Source organism: Triplophysa rosa, linkage group LG18 (genome assembly GCF_024868665.1).
Source record: "Triplophysa rosa linkage group LG18, Trosa_1v2, whole genome shotgun sequence".
In the NCBI taxonomy this organism is placed as follows: domain Eukaryota; kingdom Metazoa; phylum Chordata; class Actinopteri; order Cypriniformes; family Nemacheilidae; genus Triplophysa; species Triplophysa rosa.
Genome location: NC_079907.1, coordinates 10,476,324 through 10,494,306, shown reverse-complemented (window position 1 = coordinate 10,494,306; position 17,983 = coordinate 10,476,324). Strand labels below are relative to the sequence as shown.

General features: G+C 38.8%; 1 protein-coding gene across 2 annotated transcripts; it reads right to left on the bottom strand.

Annotated features, from left to right (window-relative positions):
* Positions 1-2,346: 2,346 nt before the first annotated feature.
* Positions 2,347-17,858, bottom strand: fbxo11b (F-box protein 11b). 2 transcript variants are annotated; one of them, XM_057357881.1, is made up of 23 exons: positions 17,558-17,858; positions 15,732-15,794; positions 15,154-15,281; positions 14,988-15,069; positions 14,490-14,634; positions 14,122-14,251; positions 10,235-10,318; positions 9,980-10,112; positions 9,739-9,845; positions 8,693-8,804; positions 7,980-8,086; positions 6,925-7,062; positions 6,622-6,839; positions 6,270-6,450; positions 6,005-6,127; positions 5,832-5,917; positions 5,625-5,701; positions 5,284-5,427; positions 4,901-5,011; positions 4,631-4,738; positions 4,437-4,545; positions 4,249-4,347; positions 2,347-4,106 (listed from the first exon to the last, which is right to left on the bottom strand). In XM_057357881.1, the coding sequence occupies exons 3-23, from the start codon at positions 15,259-15,261 to the stop codon at positions 3,977-3,979; spliced, it is 2,532 nt and encodes an 843-aa protein (XP_057213864.1). In that variant the 5' UTR covers positions 15,262-15,281; positions 15,732-15,794; positions 17,558-17,858; the 3' UTR covers positions 2,347-3,976. The 2 variants fall into 2 exon arrangements, with proteins under 2 accessions (XP_057213864.1, XP_057213863.1); XM_057357880.1 differs by lacking the exon at positions 15,732-15,794 and having other exon boundaries at positions 17,558-17,857.
* Between the last annotated feature and the right edge of the window lie 125 nt (positions 17,859-17,983).

The window sequence follows — 17,983 nt, the reverse complement described above, 5'->3', positions numbered from 1 at the left end:
AGTTTTGATTTGTCATAAATAATTACACATTGATGACGTATATTTTTATAGAAAATTATGAATATTACATTTTTAAATGTGGAAAACTACCTGTTTTGGTAATGAGAACCAATATTGTTGTGCAGTATGACAAAAGAATATTGAAGTTTTAACTAGAGAAATATACAAAAATCTTTTAAATTACAACATATTCTACTCTTTCTATAAAAAAAAACCTTAGCTCTGTATACTGTGGTAGGCTGTATGAGACCAGTTTTATTGCACTTATGCTTTTTGTTGTCCTTATGTTGTTCCAATTGCTTCCATTGTTTACCTCATTTGTAAGTCGCTTTGGATAAAAGCGTCTGCTAAATTACTAAATGTAAATGTAAACATATCAATTTTTGCTATGATCATTTTTTTTGTTACTGAATTATGTTGTATATTTAAAAATAGATTTTATTTGATGGTATTTCCCCAACTGTTTTCCAACACTATGAACTTTTTCATAGTGACAGTGGCCCATTTCATGAAAAATGTGGTTGCAGATGTGCATGTCATGTAGTTACGAGTTTTTATGTGAAGTTACTGTCCCGTGCTTTCCCACATTATAACCAGTACTCTGTAAATCAAAGGTAAGACTTTATACTATTTTTACTCCTGGAAGAACAGGTCACCTACATAGACATGTACTTGTATTTGAATTTAGTATTATTTAGATTTCAGTCAGTTTGATTCAGTTTTAGGCTACAAACATCCAGTTCATCTTACTATCCAATCCAGTCCAATTCTGCTTGTTTCCATAGATAAGCAGGTCAAGGACACAGGTATGTGCAAACATTACATGTTCCCATTGATTTGGCCCCTAAGGTCTACCTCATGTGCTTGTAGTCCAGCCTTTTCTAATTACTCTAAGCACAGTACTTGTTGTAGTGTATTCATAGTGTAATATGAAAAGCTGCCAATTTTGAATTATGTTTTGAGTGCAAGCCAAAACATAACAGGGTTTGTTTCTTGACACCTATAATCTAAACACAGGATTAACTGTTTTAAAAGCAGAGCACAGGCAACCTTAACATAAAATCCGTAATTTTTCCTGATTACAAACATTTCACAACTGAATAAATTTAATAGTACTACTACATCATCATCAGTAGTCTAATAAAAGATCTTGTATTTTAAATGGAATGTGTCACCTGGGTGCCACAGATCACATGACCAGCCGAATGACTTTTTTTATCTTGGTCACCCCCTACCTACATTATCAGACACACTTATGGAATAAATTATTCACGGTTAAATGTGAATAGATCATTTCCACAGATCTATTAGAATTATTAGAAAACAAAACTACTGCTTTAGCATCGTGTTGCTACCACGCCACTGGGTGTCAGTATCGAGTCAAAGACAACAAACAAAAAATATGCACTCACACAATGGCAAGCCTGCAATGCAAATGAATCACACTTAAATTTAAGTATTAACTCATATGCTTGAGAAATGCATATCATCTGTCATCATTTACACACCCTCAATTTGTTCCAAATCTGTATGAATTTCTTTGTTCTGATGAACACAGAGAAAGATATTTGGAAGAATGCTTGTGACCCAGCAACAGTTCTTGGCCACCATTGACTAACAGAGTAGTTTGTTCAGTTCTGTTGAACACAACAGCATATATTTTGTAGAATGAAAGCAAACCGTTCTGGGGTACTTTTGACAACTATTGTAATTTTTCTACTACTGTAGTCAATGGTGGCCAAGAACTGTTTGGTTACAAGCATTCTTCCAAATATCTTTCTGTTTTCACCAGAACAAAGCAATTTATACAGATTTGGAACAACTCGAGGGTGACTAAATGATGACATAATTTTTTTTGGCGAACTGTCCCTTTAAGAAGTATAAAAACTACTTAAGCACAGTATGTCAGCATGGCAATGAAAATTTGAAGCCTGCCTATAATGTGAGAAACTCAAAGAGACTCTTGTTTAGGTTGTTTGCTAAGAGAAAGCACATATTTAACTAGTAATTTACCCAAGGCATTATGAATTGAGTCAATAACGACCTATTCTTATCAGACTAGATAAAGCCCATTGAAGCACACAGCTGTAAAAGTCTGCTAGCACAGGGCCCTGCTTTAAGAACGTTGCCTACTATATTTGCTTTGTGTAGAGTATTCAGCATATTCATTTATTACAGGAAGGCGACACCTGCAATCAGGGAGGTCTTATAATAACCGTTATCAAGTCCTGTTTAACAAGCTCTTGAAGGCAAAGTATACTGTACCCCTTACAGAGGTTAGGGGTTGCAGAGCTTTATGTTTATATCAGGAACTTCACCATCAGGAATTAACAAACTCAAGCCAGCTTTGATCTAATAAAGTTTATTTTCTTAAAAATGACCAGTTTCTGTTCTTTTCTAGGAAATTAAACCCTTTTTAAATTCATACTAGCATCTACATAATGGTTATTGAAGACTTCACAATATATTAAGTCTAGATGTTATGGTACACATGCATAAAATTCAGGCTGCATGAGAAGCCACAGTCACCACATTACACATAGATGGAGTTTGAGGGGCAAAAAAAGACAATGGGGCTGTAGAGATACTTGTCTCAGCTTTGAAAGGGACCAGAGGCCCCCAATATAACCAACTCCAGCAAGGCTTTTTAGCATATTTGAAACAGGCACAAGTAATGCAAAAAAATAAATAAAAATGCTAAAAATATATTTTGGTTGCATTTTTTAATCAGTTATGGACAAATATTAATGTAATAAAAATGCTCTGGGATCATTTTTACATTCTGTATGAAGTTGAGCAATGTTTCAGAGTTCGTTGGGCCCTTGGTTAACACTTTAAAAGGCTTTGAGATTAAAACTCCAAACATTTAGAAAGGGAATTACAACAGGCAAACAAAATAACCGTTCTTATAATGGCAGCAACACACCATGTAACCTGCACAACCATAACTGAATACCGTAAGTTCCACACATCAATCGGTCACTTAAAAGAAGTTAACTTCAAAAACGTCACCTCATAAAAAGAAAAAAAAATGCTGGAGGACAATGTAGTGTTTTCTGATCTTTGTTATTCCTCTTTCACAGAAAGAACTTATATGCTGAGACATGAGTATAATTACAGCAAGCCTAATATGTGCTAACAAAAATATTAATAACAACAATAATAATAATATATAATAAAATAAAAGACATTCAAATACAGTAAATGTTTTTTGCCTGAAAATACAAAACTACATGAGAAAGCATTAAAATCATATTTGTAGATCAGAATAACATATTAACATTTTAAAAAAGCAAGTGCTAATCACATTGTTTTTTGTTAATTTTTTATATCATACATATATTACAGCACATCGGCTGTCAAAAAACAGTCGTGGAGGAAGCCATAGTGGTATGGCTCTGCCTCTAATCCGAGAAACGGTTATCTATAGCTTCTAGTGGCTCCGGCCGCGGTTAGGTCTGTACATATTCGGCAGCACAACTCGTCTTCAATCTCCACGCTGAAGTCGCACAGGGCACGCGCGTGCGTGCACACCGTAAGACTATGCGGTCGGAAGGAACGAAGAAAGTTTATTCCCTTCCCAAACTCAATACAACTGTGGTACCACCTCCATAATCTCCTTAATCCTGAGTCAACATATTGCTTCACAATATTTTCCTCTTCCAAATTTTCTGTTGTTCTCCCAACCATTATTTCGCTGTACGTTGAGAGTATTCCAAGTAGAACTCCTTGCATCCAAGATACCTTTCCGGTTAGCAATATACAGGAGTCTGCGTCCAGTACTGAGGCAGCTTTACACGGAGTTCTGAGTTTCACTGTTGTAGTTCTCTTAAATGTATTAATTCAAAGTCTGACATTTTGTTATCCACACACACTGTGCACAAAAGGTATCTCTGGCCCAGAAATGGCAGGCGCTCTGGATCTGTAGGCAGGTAAAATGAAGACCAGGGTGCTGTGATGACGGATGAGCTTAATCTCAGTTGTGCTGTAACGTGTTGGATTCTATGGGAGGTGCAGAGTCATAAAGAGTGTCCGTGTCATGGGTTGGCTCTCCAGCCAATGTGCAAGGATTGGACAATGTACCTGCGCCGCAGTCACAAAAAAACCTAGATAGGGCCGATTAGGAGAGGGATTAGTGAAGATAAATTTGTGCTCTGACTGGAACTATGGCAACACTTGTGGGTTTATTACACTAAAAATATACAGATAAAACACCTAAAGAAAAACCAAGATGTAATGCACACTAACCTATCATGTCGTATAAACTCCACATCATGCCCTTGGTGGCACTTCTTAATACAATTCACACAAATTGCATTCCGGTCTGTTGTGTTACAGGTATGACACCTAATGCAAGAGAAGAGAAAAGGATGAAATACAACGATTTCCGATAGTTTGCAAAGCAGACTATTTTAAGTTGCCTGCCTTTGGATTACCTGTAGAAATCGTGCATGGGGTAGCTGGTGTAACTGGAAATCTTGTACAGGCACTGACCTCTGCTTACAGCCTTTTCTATGGCATCTTGATTGTTCATGATTTTATTATCTAGGCAGTTGGGAAAAAACCTTTGTTTTAGGGACATGGCACCAAAAAAAGATACTCTTTTTTTAGTTTCAATGATAACGCTTACCTTTCATTGTAACATTGACACCAGAGGCTAGAAATAAGCCTCCAAATCTATTGTTGAATATTTGATTGCCTTCCAGGGTTGCAGTGGCATGATTCGTAATTTCAATGCCTTAAAGCGGGACAGAGGGAGAGAAAAAGTTTTGGATGAATGTATTGAAAACAACATAGTATGTCTAATTTAATTCACACTAAAAAGACAAACAGGTCTTTTTTATACTGCATCACTCACAATGCATTGAATAGGCACTTTGGACCTTAACTGTATACTGACCTGCAGCAAAACCATCAAATATCCGGTTCTTTCGCAGCACCGGGTGGCTGTTTGTGCTGATGAGAACACCAGCTTGTGCATTTCTGAAGATGTCGTTCTCTTCCAACAACCCTGAATGTCCAAATATACACACTGCTATTAGTTTTATAGTCAACACTATTTCTTCAATATTCAGAAGAAATAGGTACAAAGTGATCTCTTCCTCAACCCAGATGAAGCCTAACTGCGATGGCTTATTAGGATTAATCATTAAGCAAACTCAAGATCTTTGGTCTTTGTCTTGGAATCTGCACTGTTTATTATTCTTTAACTGCAAATCAGCTGGTGTAGCGTTTTCTATATTGTATCCATGAGCAAACAGAGATCATCCTCTCCATTCTTACCCCTCCCACCGTTGAATATGCAAATGCCCCCATCCCGACCATCATGAATCTTATTTCTGCGCAGCGTGGGGTTGCTGTCCGTCTTAATCCACACCCCTGCCATGGCATTATCAAAGATCTCATTGTCCTCGATGAAGCCCAGCCCTAAAAACAAATCACCCAAGACATTGTTGTTCTCAAATCTGGGCAGCTCAATGAAGCAGTGGCAGAAGTATGATGAAAACACATTTTTTTGCAGATTTATAGCACAAAAGAGAGAAATTTCTCAGATGAAAGCTCCATGTCGCACATCAGTCAAATACGAACAGACACAATAGAGAAGGATCAGATACAATACTTACCAGAGTTGTAAACAAGGATGCCTCCATTTTGCCCGCCCCATATTTTATTTCTTCGGATTTTTGGATTGCTTCCAGTTCTTTTTGCGAAACAAAAAAGAACAAGAATTAAGAAAATGTATTCAATATAGGAATGCATTACAGTTGTTATGATTATACCGTTTATTCTCTTTATACTCTTTTAGGGAGAAAATCAGTTACTTTCCCAACCTGATCTGGACTCCAGAGTACATGTGATTGTAGATATCATTATCCTCCAGTACTCCGTGTCCATTGTCATAGAAATACACCCCAACCTTTATAGAAAAATGGCAATTTTTACTGAAGACCAGAGAAAAAACAAAACCTAGACGAGGATCCATGTTATTGTTTAAGTTCCAAACCTGTTTGCCGCTGTGTATCCTGTTCCTCCTGAGCACTGGTGTGCTTCCTGTTGTGACCCACACGCCTGCCAGAGTGTTGCTGTACACCTCATTCTCCTCTATTACACCCTGGCCCTTTTCATGCTGCAGACATTAAAAAGACAAAACAGACCAAATCAGGTTATAACAATGCATTTAAGAAGTATATGTGGTGTACTTGATTGTTGTGTCTACAATCCTCCTTGTATTAAAATGAAGTGCTGCACAAGTGAATGTGCATGCTCACCACATAGATCCCTCCATGCTGGCCATCATGAATCTTGTTGTGTCTCACGATAGGACAGCTGTTCGTTCTGATCTGAATTCCAGCCAGGGCATTTCCATAAATATCATTTCCCTCAATTAGGCCTCTACCATCACCAAATATGTAAACTCCCCCTTGGTTTCCATTGAAAATGGCATTTCCCCTAGATTAAGCACAGAAACCTCTTTTTTTAGGTGTTGAGTGTTTAGTGAAATGCTTTACAAGCACAACTGACTTTATAATGAATATATCAAGTCCATAATTATTTTCAGGTTGAAAGTACATTTTTGATCATTATTAGCATGGCACTGAAAAGTCAATTTCCAATACTGACCTTATAGTCGGATCACTGTTGGAGGTGATCCATACCCCGGCGAAATTATTGGCATAGATTTTATTTTCTAAAAACTGCCCTCGGCCCTTCTCATGTACGTAGATGCCCCCCGTTTGGCCATGGTGGATCTCACAGCGTACCACAGTGGGGTTAGCATATGCTTTCACCTCAAACCCTGCGATCCTGTTCCTGTGGATATTACAGCTCTCAAAGTAGCCCTGCAGAGGGAGACAGAGAAACAGTTCACTGAATAATGGTAGAATGGTTGGTGTCAGTGAATGAACAGTTGTTTGGAACATTTACCATGCCATGGTCGAAGGTAAACACTCCTACGTCTCTGCCGTGGTGGATATGATTACGTCTGATTATAGGATTGCCGTGGTTTTTTACCCAGATACCCGCAAGCGCATTGTTTGAGATTTCATTGTCTTCATAAATACCCTGCAACACAACATTGTTCAGGCACGTGATCAGCCAAGGACAAAAAGAAGGAAGACTGCACGCACCCTCACCCAACCCCCCCCCCCAAAAATAGTCTTCAATGTTCCTAATTAAATGTTAGATTATTAAAAACAGGCAACTGTTTGCCAAAAATAGATATTTTTCACTTAGCAACAAACACAAAAACAAACTATTATAATTAGCCAATTCTGATTGTCAATTTTGGAAATATCGGTTGAAATGTTTATTAGTTTAACAGTCACCTAAACAATATTTCATAAAATAGGTTGATGCTTTGTGCAAATATCTTATGCTAATGTCAAATAAGATGGCATTAACAAATGGCACCCCTTGAGTAGTTTATATTAGGCCTACTTTTCATTTTATTGTAATCAGAAATTATTAGTTAAACAAGAATTGTAAAGAATAAATAACACAAAAAGTAAAGAATACTGTGGCCTCAAGAGACTTCCATAGACAGCCACTAGATGGCGCATCTACGTCATCCATACAGCGTTTGTCCGCATTAATCCACATGTAATAAAGGTATTTGCAAACACTGCATGATGCGGTTTTCGTTCATTTAAATGTATGCATTCAGTAGAGACTTCAACGCATTTATAAATTATTTATTATATTATGTTTTGAATAAAGCGGTCGCTCTGCATTTATAACAAGCGTAGAAAGGATCCTGTTGGCCGGCTGTATGATGACAACGCGCACATCCCCAAACCCCCACCCCCAATCCCGTCGAATGAAAATAAATCAAATTACGTGATTTACGTGGTTGATCCCAGCGAGATCAAAAAATACGGAAATCCGTATTTATACGGAAAGATCACATCCCTGATTGTTGTCTGTCGAAACAGTGTCCAAAAATCAACTACAGCGTTTTAATATAGAATTTATGTACATACCTGTGCGTGATCAGTGATGTACAGCCCAACGTTTTCACAATCGCTGATGTTGCAATGTTTTATGGTAGGACCAGCACCCTGACCGCTTACACATACCGCTGATCCCACTGTAACAGACGAAGAGACAAAAATCACCCAGTTAATAAAGTTTCTGTGCTTTAACATGTTACAGGAACTAAATTACAACTTAACTGTATATCTCAAATGCACTGTTGACCAAATAAATACATTTAAACCTAATGTGATAGTTCACCAAAAATGAAAATTCTGTCATCATTTACTTACCCTCTTGTCATTTCAAACCTCTATGACTTTTTTTTCCGCAGAACACAAAAGATTTTTTTTTGTTTTTTAGTTGGTAACCGAACAGCACCGGCCCCCCATTCACCGCTTTGTATGGACAAAAACAATACAAGTGAATGGGGGCCAGTTAACAACATTCTTCAAAATATCTTCTTTTGTGTTATGTGAAAGAGAGTCAGTCATACAGGTTTGAAATGACAAGAGTGCGATGACAGATCTCTTTAATCTAGATTTTCCATATGGCTATTGTTCATTTACAGTAACTGCACATAAAAAAGAAAACAAATTTGTCATAAAACATTTATAAATTTAAGACGCATGGTTAGTTAGATCAGTGCAAGTCTGAGGACAGGACATGCTTTATATAAATGTAAGTTTATTCATTGGTGTGTAGTGGAAGTAGAAGGGACCTGTGCAGGTGCTGCGGATAACACAGTGGTCGATGTTTGGGCTGCAGTTAACGGTGATCTCCAAACAGTGATGAGCATTATGATGCTGGGCTGATTTATCATCAGGGTTGAACTGTATATGAAATACAGGGTCAGAAATTAACTAGGCAAAAAATGCAATCACAAGTAACAAAGCCATTAGCCATAATTTAACATTGAATATATTTCACAATATTCTACTCCATTCAGTATCATGGGATGCATTCTGACTTTACACTGTTAAACATGCTGGCTTCTCATGCTTGACATGGTCAACTTGTCAAAAAACAAGTTGGACGTATGACGTAGTATTTCTGTGCTCGATACACTCCCCCCAGCGTTCGTATAGGTTTCGTATAAAGTTTTTTCGAACATGAAATTCCCTTACGTAACAACTTTTAATAGTCCCTTATCAGACAAATCTCCCGGAAAAGCATACCCATGGGTCAACCCGCATGAGCGAGATGAAAGAGCATGCCCACGCGTTAACCAATGAGAGCGGGAGAAGGAGCATGGGCACATGTCAACTAGCTGGAGCGAGAAATAGAGAGCACTGCGATCACGAAGTTCAGTGTTTGTTTGTTCACTGCATTTCGATGAGGAATGTTATATAAACGGTGGATATAACGCTGGATTTGGAGATCTTTTGAAACTGATAGATGGAGCGGTCCCAGCGCTAAAAGATGCTGGTCATGAACCGCACGCTGTAAGTGCAACTGTGTCATATGTCTTTGTTTTGTTGGCAATCGGCATGTACGTGCATAAGTTATATAACACCAACTTAGTGAATCAACAGTTATGCAGGGATCATGCGACAATGTATTGTGTGCTCGTGCTGTACTCCCGCCGTTCTCTGAAATAATCGAACAGCTGTATCTGTCTTTTATAAATGTGATCAAACTAAAGACTCTTCGAAGATACGAAGCATGCAATACTACTCTATAGGTACTCAAGATTAATATGAGATTGGCAGAAACTGTGTGTGTTACATCTGTGTGTTACATCCGCTTAAAAAATCCTGCACTTACCCTGATGGTCATGTAGCCCACATAAGCGTCTTCAGATCCCTCCATAAAGACAAACGTTGAATCTCTAGTGTTTTCAATGACAACCTTGTCAGCTACCTTCCCTGAGGCTGTAGGAACAGAAACAGGGTGTTTGTGACTTCAGCCCAAGGATGTAAGGTCATAAGGTCACGGCTGAAGTTAAGTTTAAGATAGAAAGGTAAATGCTATTGGGAAAAAAAGAAAACAGGGTTGTCAGATTCACCTGCGCCAATCATTGTGATGGGGGACTCAATGTAGATCCATTCATCTGTGTAAATGCCAGAATGGACAAATATCAGGCCGTCGAAATGGGCTTCCTGCACCCCTCCCAGTGCATCTTCAATGGTGTCGTAATACTGCCAACCAGAAAAACACAGCCATTATAGTGGAGCTGAAACGTTTCAATGCGTTTATTGAATTTTGAGCACAGAACAGAAAAAGCAATATAAAGTTAAATTTACAAGTCAAAGGTCCATACCAACATATTCTCTCTGCCTTTATATCTGGCGGGATTGCTATAAAAGTGCTCAGCAAAACCAGGTTTTACATGTGCTCCTTTATACTGAAAAATACAAAAAGCATAGACATAAGAAAATGAGTTATTATGTAGTCTCATTTTAACATCTGACGGTCAGCCCTGTGGTTTCAAGATGAATGTTAATACATAGGGGACTTAAAAATTGTAAAATATTATCACAGGTAAAGAACAATTTTACTTTCTGATGAAACACAAACGTGATGGATGCAACATAAACAATGTAAATGATGTCTTCATTGGTGATGACAATGGTGTCATAGCGGCCAGCATAAATTCACTGCAAACTGCTTAAACATCGGGATGGTTTTAACCAAAAAAATGTGTGGTTCTTTTCAAATAATAAGCGAGCTGAACATGCTCGTGTGCATTCAACTTTGTCTGATGTCCTTGTGTATCTCCTGTTTAGAAAGACGAGTTCGGGGCAACATGAGCATATACAGGTGCTGGTCATATAATTAGAATATCATCAAAAAGTTTATTTATTTCACTAGCCGGGTTTCCATCCAAAGTTGCGAATTTAGCTTATGTGCAAAATTGGAATATCGCATAAAACATTTTCGAATAAGCACCGTTTCCATCCAAATAGTCAACCGTCACTTCCTAATAAACTGCCACTAAATATCAGTAAGAAAAGTAAGAGAAGCCACTGAATATAATGATTTTCATATATAATAATACATGCGCAAGCAGACGATTACGAAACACAATAAATGCGGTGCTTTTGTGGATGCCTGCTGTACACACAGCCTCCTGAAACACTGTCGTGACAGTTCTAAGAGGCAATTACAGAATACTTTGACGACTTTGCTCAGGCATTTAAGAATGACCATAACAACATTTCTCATTCTGTGTCACAAGATCATTACTTTGGTTAGGTTACGCCGTCTCATAGTGCAGTTACGTGACTTTTTGGAGGAATTTATTCGACAAATGCGTTTCCATCTCCCATTATTCGCATTAACCTTTTTCGCAAAAAAGAAAAACCACCTCAAGTTAGCGTAAAAACTTTTTTGCGAATTAAGGGTTTTTAATTCGAAATTTTTCGACAGAGTTATGGAAACCCGCTTATAAATTCCATTCAAAAAGTGAAACTTGTATATTATATTTATTCATTACACACAGACTGATATATTTCAAATGTTTATTTCTTTTCATTTTGATGATTATATCTGACAACTAATAAAAACCCCAAATTCAGTATCTCAGAAAATTAGAATATTGTGAAAAGGTTCAATATTGAAGACACCTGGTGCCACATTCTAATCAGCTAATTAACTCAAAACACCTGCAAATGCCTTTAAATGGTCTCTCAGTCTAGTTCTGTAGGCTACACAATCATGGGGAAGACTGCTGACTTGACAGTTGTCCAAAAGACGACCATTGACACCTTGCACAAGGAGGGCAAGACACAAAAGGTCATTGCAAAAGAGGCTGGCTGTTCACAGAGCTCTGTGTCCAAGCACATTAATAGAGAGGCGAAGGGAAGGAAAAGTTGTGGTAGAAAAAAGTGTACAAGCAATAGGGATAACCGCACCCTGGAGAGGATTGTGAAACAAAACCCATTCAAAAATGTGGGGGAGAATCACAAAGAGTGGACTGCACCTGGAGTCAGTGCTTCAAGAACCACTACGCACAGACGTATGCAAGACATGGGTTTCAGCTGTCGCATTTCTTGTGTCAAGCTACTCTTGAACAACAGACAGCGTCAGAAGCGTCTCGCCTGGGCTAAAGACAAAAAGGACTGGACTGCTGCTGAGTGGTCCAAAGTTATGTTCTCTGATGAAAGTAAATTTTGCATTTCCTTTGGAAATCAGGGTCCCAGAGTCTGGAGGAAGAGAGGAGAGGCACAGAATCCACGTTGCTTGAGGTCCAGTGTAAAGTTTCCACAGTCAGTGATGGTTTGGGGTGCCATGTCATCTGCTGGTGTTGGTCCACTGTGTTTTCTGAGGTCCAAGGTCAACGCAGCCGTATACCAGGAAGTTTTAGAGCACTTCATGCTTCCTGCTGCTGACCAACTTTATGGAGATGCAGATTTCATTTTCCAACAGGACTTGGCACCTGCACACAGTGCCAAAGCTACCAGTACCTGGTTTAAGGACCATGGTATCCCTGTTCTTAATTGGCCAGCAAACTCGCCTGACCTTAACCCCATAGAAAATCTATGGGGTATTGTGAAGAGGAAGATGCGATATGCCAGACCCAACAATGCAGAAGAGCTGAAGGCCACTATCAGAGCAACCTGGGCTCTCATAACACCTGAGCAGTGCCACAGACTGATCCACTCCATGCCACGCCGCATTGCTGCAGTAATTCAGGCAAAAGGAGCCCCAACTAAGTATTGAGTGCTGTACATGCTCATACTTTTCATGTTCATACTTTTCAGTTGGCCAAGATTTCTAAAAATCCTTTCTTTGTATTGGTCTTAAGTAGTGTTGTCACGATACTGGAATTTCTAACTTCGATTCAATACCTAAAAAAATATCGATATTCGATACCATTTTCGATACCACGGGGAATAAACTGCCATAGCAATAAGGCCCTAATAAGCAATAGCAATATAGGCCTTTTTAATTTTTATTTGAAGTTAAATTCTACAAGACTAGACAATGAGGTATATATTTTTACATTATTTATTAATTGTTAATCTAATGTTAATTTTACAAATACATTTACTATTTAAAGTCAAAGTTGTATTTGTCAGTATTAATAGACCAGACCCTGTTGAAAAAACCAGCCTATGCTGGTTTGGTATGTTTTGATGCTGGTTTGCTGGTTTGTGCTGGTTTAAACTGTTCATGTGCTGGTTTAAGATGGTCATATGCTGATTTAAGATGGTTCTTAGCTGGTTTAAGATCAAACCAGCATCGATCAAAACATACCTTACCCAGCATATACTGGATTTTTCAACAGGGGAGCTTACATAAATAGTTGTATTTTTTAACTAACATTTAAAAGAGATGAATAAATACTTGAACAAATGTATTGCTCATTCATTGTTCGTTAATGTTAGTTAATACCCTACATTTTTATTTGGCTAAATTGGCTTTTATTCACATAGGCCCATACTGTAATCATTGATGAGCGCACATAAAGACAGAAACGCGTGCATTAAACATGAGAACTGTTGCGGAGACTCTGTACTAACATAAACAACATATAACCAGGGCGAATGAAACGAGTGGATAAAATTATTGATCAGCGCACATACATGGATCGCTATGGTAAACACGGGAAGCGTAACGAGTGTGCACCACGCCAGATGTGTTACTGAGACTAGCCATCTTTTCTAACATAAACACTATTTAACTGCCGCAAACGAGTCAAGTATGTGAGAGGAGGCGGCGCTCTGTTGTTATGCGTTCACGTGCAGTGTGTTAACTCACTGTCGGAAAAGAGAAAGAGAGCGGGAACGCGCAGCTGATATCGATACGTGGGACATGGGTATTGGAACCGTTTCAGATTCTTCAGTATCGATACTTATCGAAATATCGATATTTTTGACAACACTAGTCTTAAGTAATATTCTAATTTTCTGAGATACTGAATTTGGGATTTTCATTAGTTGTCAGTTATAATCATCAAAATTAAAAGAAATAAACATTTGAAATATATCAGTCTGTGTGTAATGAATGAATATAATATACAAGTTTCACTTTTTGAATGGAATTAGTGAAATAAATCAACTTTTTGATGATATTCTAATTATATGACCAGCACCTGTATATATATACAGGTATATATATATATATATATATATATATATAAGTAAATGAAAATGTCATTTTATATTTATATTTTAAATACGAACAAAAAGCAAACACTCATACCAACTGCTGAAAACTTTCCTTCCATGGATTGGGCTGCTCATACTCTTCTGGGTTGATCTGGTAGAACTTCCCCGGCTCTGGGTGCATCATGGGTCGCGTGTACTCAAACACCTCCATGTACAACCTCTTCCTGCGAAACAAACAGACACACAAAACAATTACTCACAAAATCAGTACCATTGATTCTAAACATCAATCCTTTTAATGTTTATGTTGTGTTTCAGCCAATTTAATTACATTTACTTGTCAATCTTCACTTGTTTAAGTGACTCTTCAGTGTATCTAACCATTCGTTCAAATCTACTACTCGATCATTAATAACCCAAGTGTTTCTGCAAATCTAAACACTATTATTGAAAGATTCTCACCAGAGAATGGGGTCATTTGCAAGCTCACTGAATCGCTTGCATACGCAGGCGGCCTGGCACAGATCCTGCTCCAGCAGGTAGGAGAAGATCTTTAGGACGACTTCATCCGGAAGCTTCTCTTGGAGATACTGCTCTGCGGGGGCGGCTGGAGATATAATCACAAACAACGTACATTTTGACTTTGTGGAAATATGTTAAGGGTATTTGGCATTATCAACACTTGTGGCAAGACTGCAAGGCATAACCTTTGGAGCTTATAGTTTTAATATTGCTTTTAAAACCATTAGTTTTTGTTATTATTAGTAGGATGTGTGTTTCAGCTGTGTGTTGTTTTAATGTGCGAATTGTTTTCAAATGTTTTAATGAAGTGTTTCTTGATTGTATAGCACTTTGGTCTGCAGGTGCAGTTGAAAAGTGCTGCATAAATAAAAGTGAATGAATGAATGTCTCAATAACACTTGAGTCACAACTGGAAATCTCTGAAAATTGCTCACTCACCTGGCAGGTCATGGGATTTTCCGGACACTCTTGCACGTTTAGCTCTGTGACCAAAATTTTCTGTGGCTGAAGTGGAGGCTCCCTGCGCACATAAACAACATCAGTAGTGTGCTTCTGAGCAACTACTATAACCAAAAAGTCAGCCTAAATAAATGCTCATCTTTACCTCCATACTGCTTTTTGTGGGGCACACGGTTCTTTTAGGCAACAGGGACTTTCTGCGGAGTTGGTATGGACTGTTTTGAGCTCCTGGACCGGATTCTTCTGCAACCATATCTGCAGGGATGTCCTCATCTACAAAGAACACAGAAAAAAAAACATTTTATTCAACAAGACATCTCAACCTGCCCTGAACAAGCTCAAAGTTCCACAGCACACTTCTGATTTTCATATGCGTGCACGTTGTGAACTGTGCCTGTAGGAGCAAAGAGAGAAACTCTAAGAGAACCCGGGGAAGTCTAACTACGACCCACAGGGAAGCCCGCAGTAAGGGACCATTTGAATTGGTGGTTATAAAGCAGGACATGTGTGCACAAATAATCCACTACTGCAAAGAAAACAGCCACAGCAGTAAAGACAACACTTCCACCCATCAACTGAGAACGCTACGCATCTAAAATCTTTCCACAGAGCTTCTGTAATGTATACAATGAATCTTCATCCATGTATGCTGCTTTATCTTCAACTACAAATGTTTTAGGTTCCCTGTTCACCTCTGTTTGTGTGTGCGGGTACCCTACCTACCTGTCAATACCTGGTGTACCTGAGAGGCTTACAGTCTGTCCTTCTCTACAGCACATTTGGTACCTAGAGACAACATTCAAAAGTGAAAGATGAGTAAGGAAAGCTCAACTCAAAATCTGTGCCCAGTCAACTTGATCAGTGGGTCAATCCCACCATTGAGATGACAAGATTAAAGTGATAGTTCACCCTAAAATAAAAATATGTCATCATTTACTCACCCTCTTGTCATTTCAAATCTTTATGACTTTCTTTCTTCCACAGAACACAAAAGATAATATTTTGAAGAAAGTTGGTAACCAAACAACACTTTGGCCCACATTCATTTCTATTGGGGCAAGTTAACAACATTCTTCAAAATATCTTCTTTTGTGTTCTACGGAAGAAAGATTGTCATACAGGTTTGAAATGACAAGAGGTTGAGTAAATGATGACAGATTTTATTTTAGGGTGAACTATCACTTTAAAACGCATTACACCCACTAAACAAAATATGGGTGCTATTTACAAGCCAGGATTCTGCTCACTCTCTGTCTGCTTACATACGGGTACTTGGTTTCCCCTTTAAAGAAAGATGTATGAGAGTAAAAGCCGAATGTCAAGAAGAGATGCCCATGTCAAGTAAACATGTGCCCAAACAGAGCCTGCAGTGTGGGGTTTATCATACTCCACCTTTTTAGTGTAGTCATTGTGTAAATACACACAAGTGGAATGTTATTCTTCCTTTTTATAAAGCCTTATCATAGTTTAAATGTGTTTGCAAAGGGTGCCTACACACTACACTTGCTTATCTCAATGAATACTTAAATCTTATTTTATTTTGAAATACATGGTTCCCATTTAAACTATAAACGAATGTTTTGTCTCAGCAGCAATGTATGAGCACTACTGATCCAAATAAATCATTCAGTCCTTCATAAATGTATAGTGTACATAAAACAGCTAGGAGCATGAAAGTGTTGTCTCAAAATGTGAATATATTTTCTAAAGCAAAGCTGAAAGTCAGTGGGGGTCTGTAACCCAACTAAACGTAAAGACAAAAGGTTTCTGATTGATCATCGCAGATGCACTACCACCAGCACAAACCAAGCTATTGTCCATAACATGTATCGTTACAAAACTGTAACAATAACTACTCAAACCAACCTCGCAAATGTGATCAACTACAATTGCGCACATATCTCTGATAGAATTCCTCTTAATTCAATCCCGTTTGCGCGTTGCGATCCCAACTGCGCAGCTACTCGCATTAGCTAGCGTTGCTAGCTAGCAGGGTGTAAACACAGAGCAACTTCAAAACTAAAGCGTTAAACCAAACTGAAAGCATCATAAGAACATTGCAAACTTGTTATGGGACACAATAATGCTGTTGAGAGCTGAGTTTGTGCGTCATTGTTGATTATACAGTGGTATACTGATATAAGCAAAATAAACGATATAAATGGCAGCCTCCGCTAGCAGATACGCAGCGGAGATTTCCCTGCTTAACGTTAAACCCCCTTTTCACATCTCTTTTCCAAATGTAAACTATGGGGGGTGGCTTAAACTGGGATAAACCTAATTCTCAATCCACCACTTTGTTCCCAGGCCAAACGTTAACCCGGAAACGTGACAAGTGTTTAAAAAGCTATCCGTCTACGGTTCTGGCTCGTGAAGCCCAAACAAAGCGCGGCCTGGCCTGCATATATGAGCCTCGACGGTTTCAACTCAAGCCGCTTAAGTAAGGGCGTGGGGCATCAGACAGGCCGGGTTGGGTCGGACAGAGAACGTGCCGCACACGACACGGCGTTACATTGAGGCGTTGTTGAATTAAAGACCCCCGGTCTCACCTCTTTCTGCGTTGTTTCTTTCCGGCTGCACCGGGCGCGGCCTCGACACTCGCCTGGGTCTCCTGCTGCTCGCTCTGACGGAGTTCATTTGGCGAGGTGACTTTAGCCAGAAAAAATACACTTCCCTCGGACCTTATTCCTTTGTTCTTACCATTTACGCGAATCTCAGGTCCGAAACAAATCAAACCACCCGTCTATGACAAAGAGGCCACCAACCCGGGCAGGTTTTCTTATTCGGGGTGTTGTTGGTGTGTTTTTCGGACAGCTCCCCCCTGCGCTGAGCTCCGTGTGTCTCTCTCTCTCTCTTTCTCTATTGCAGGAGGAGCCATTAGCATGGACATGGAGAACATGCACAAGGGGGCACTACTATTATTTCAACAGTATTGAAGTGTCGTGTTGGTTAAACCAATCAGTTTCAGTGGAAAA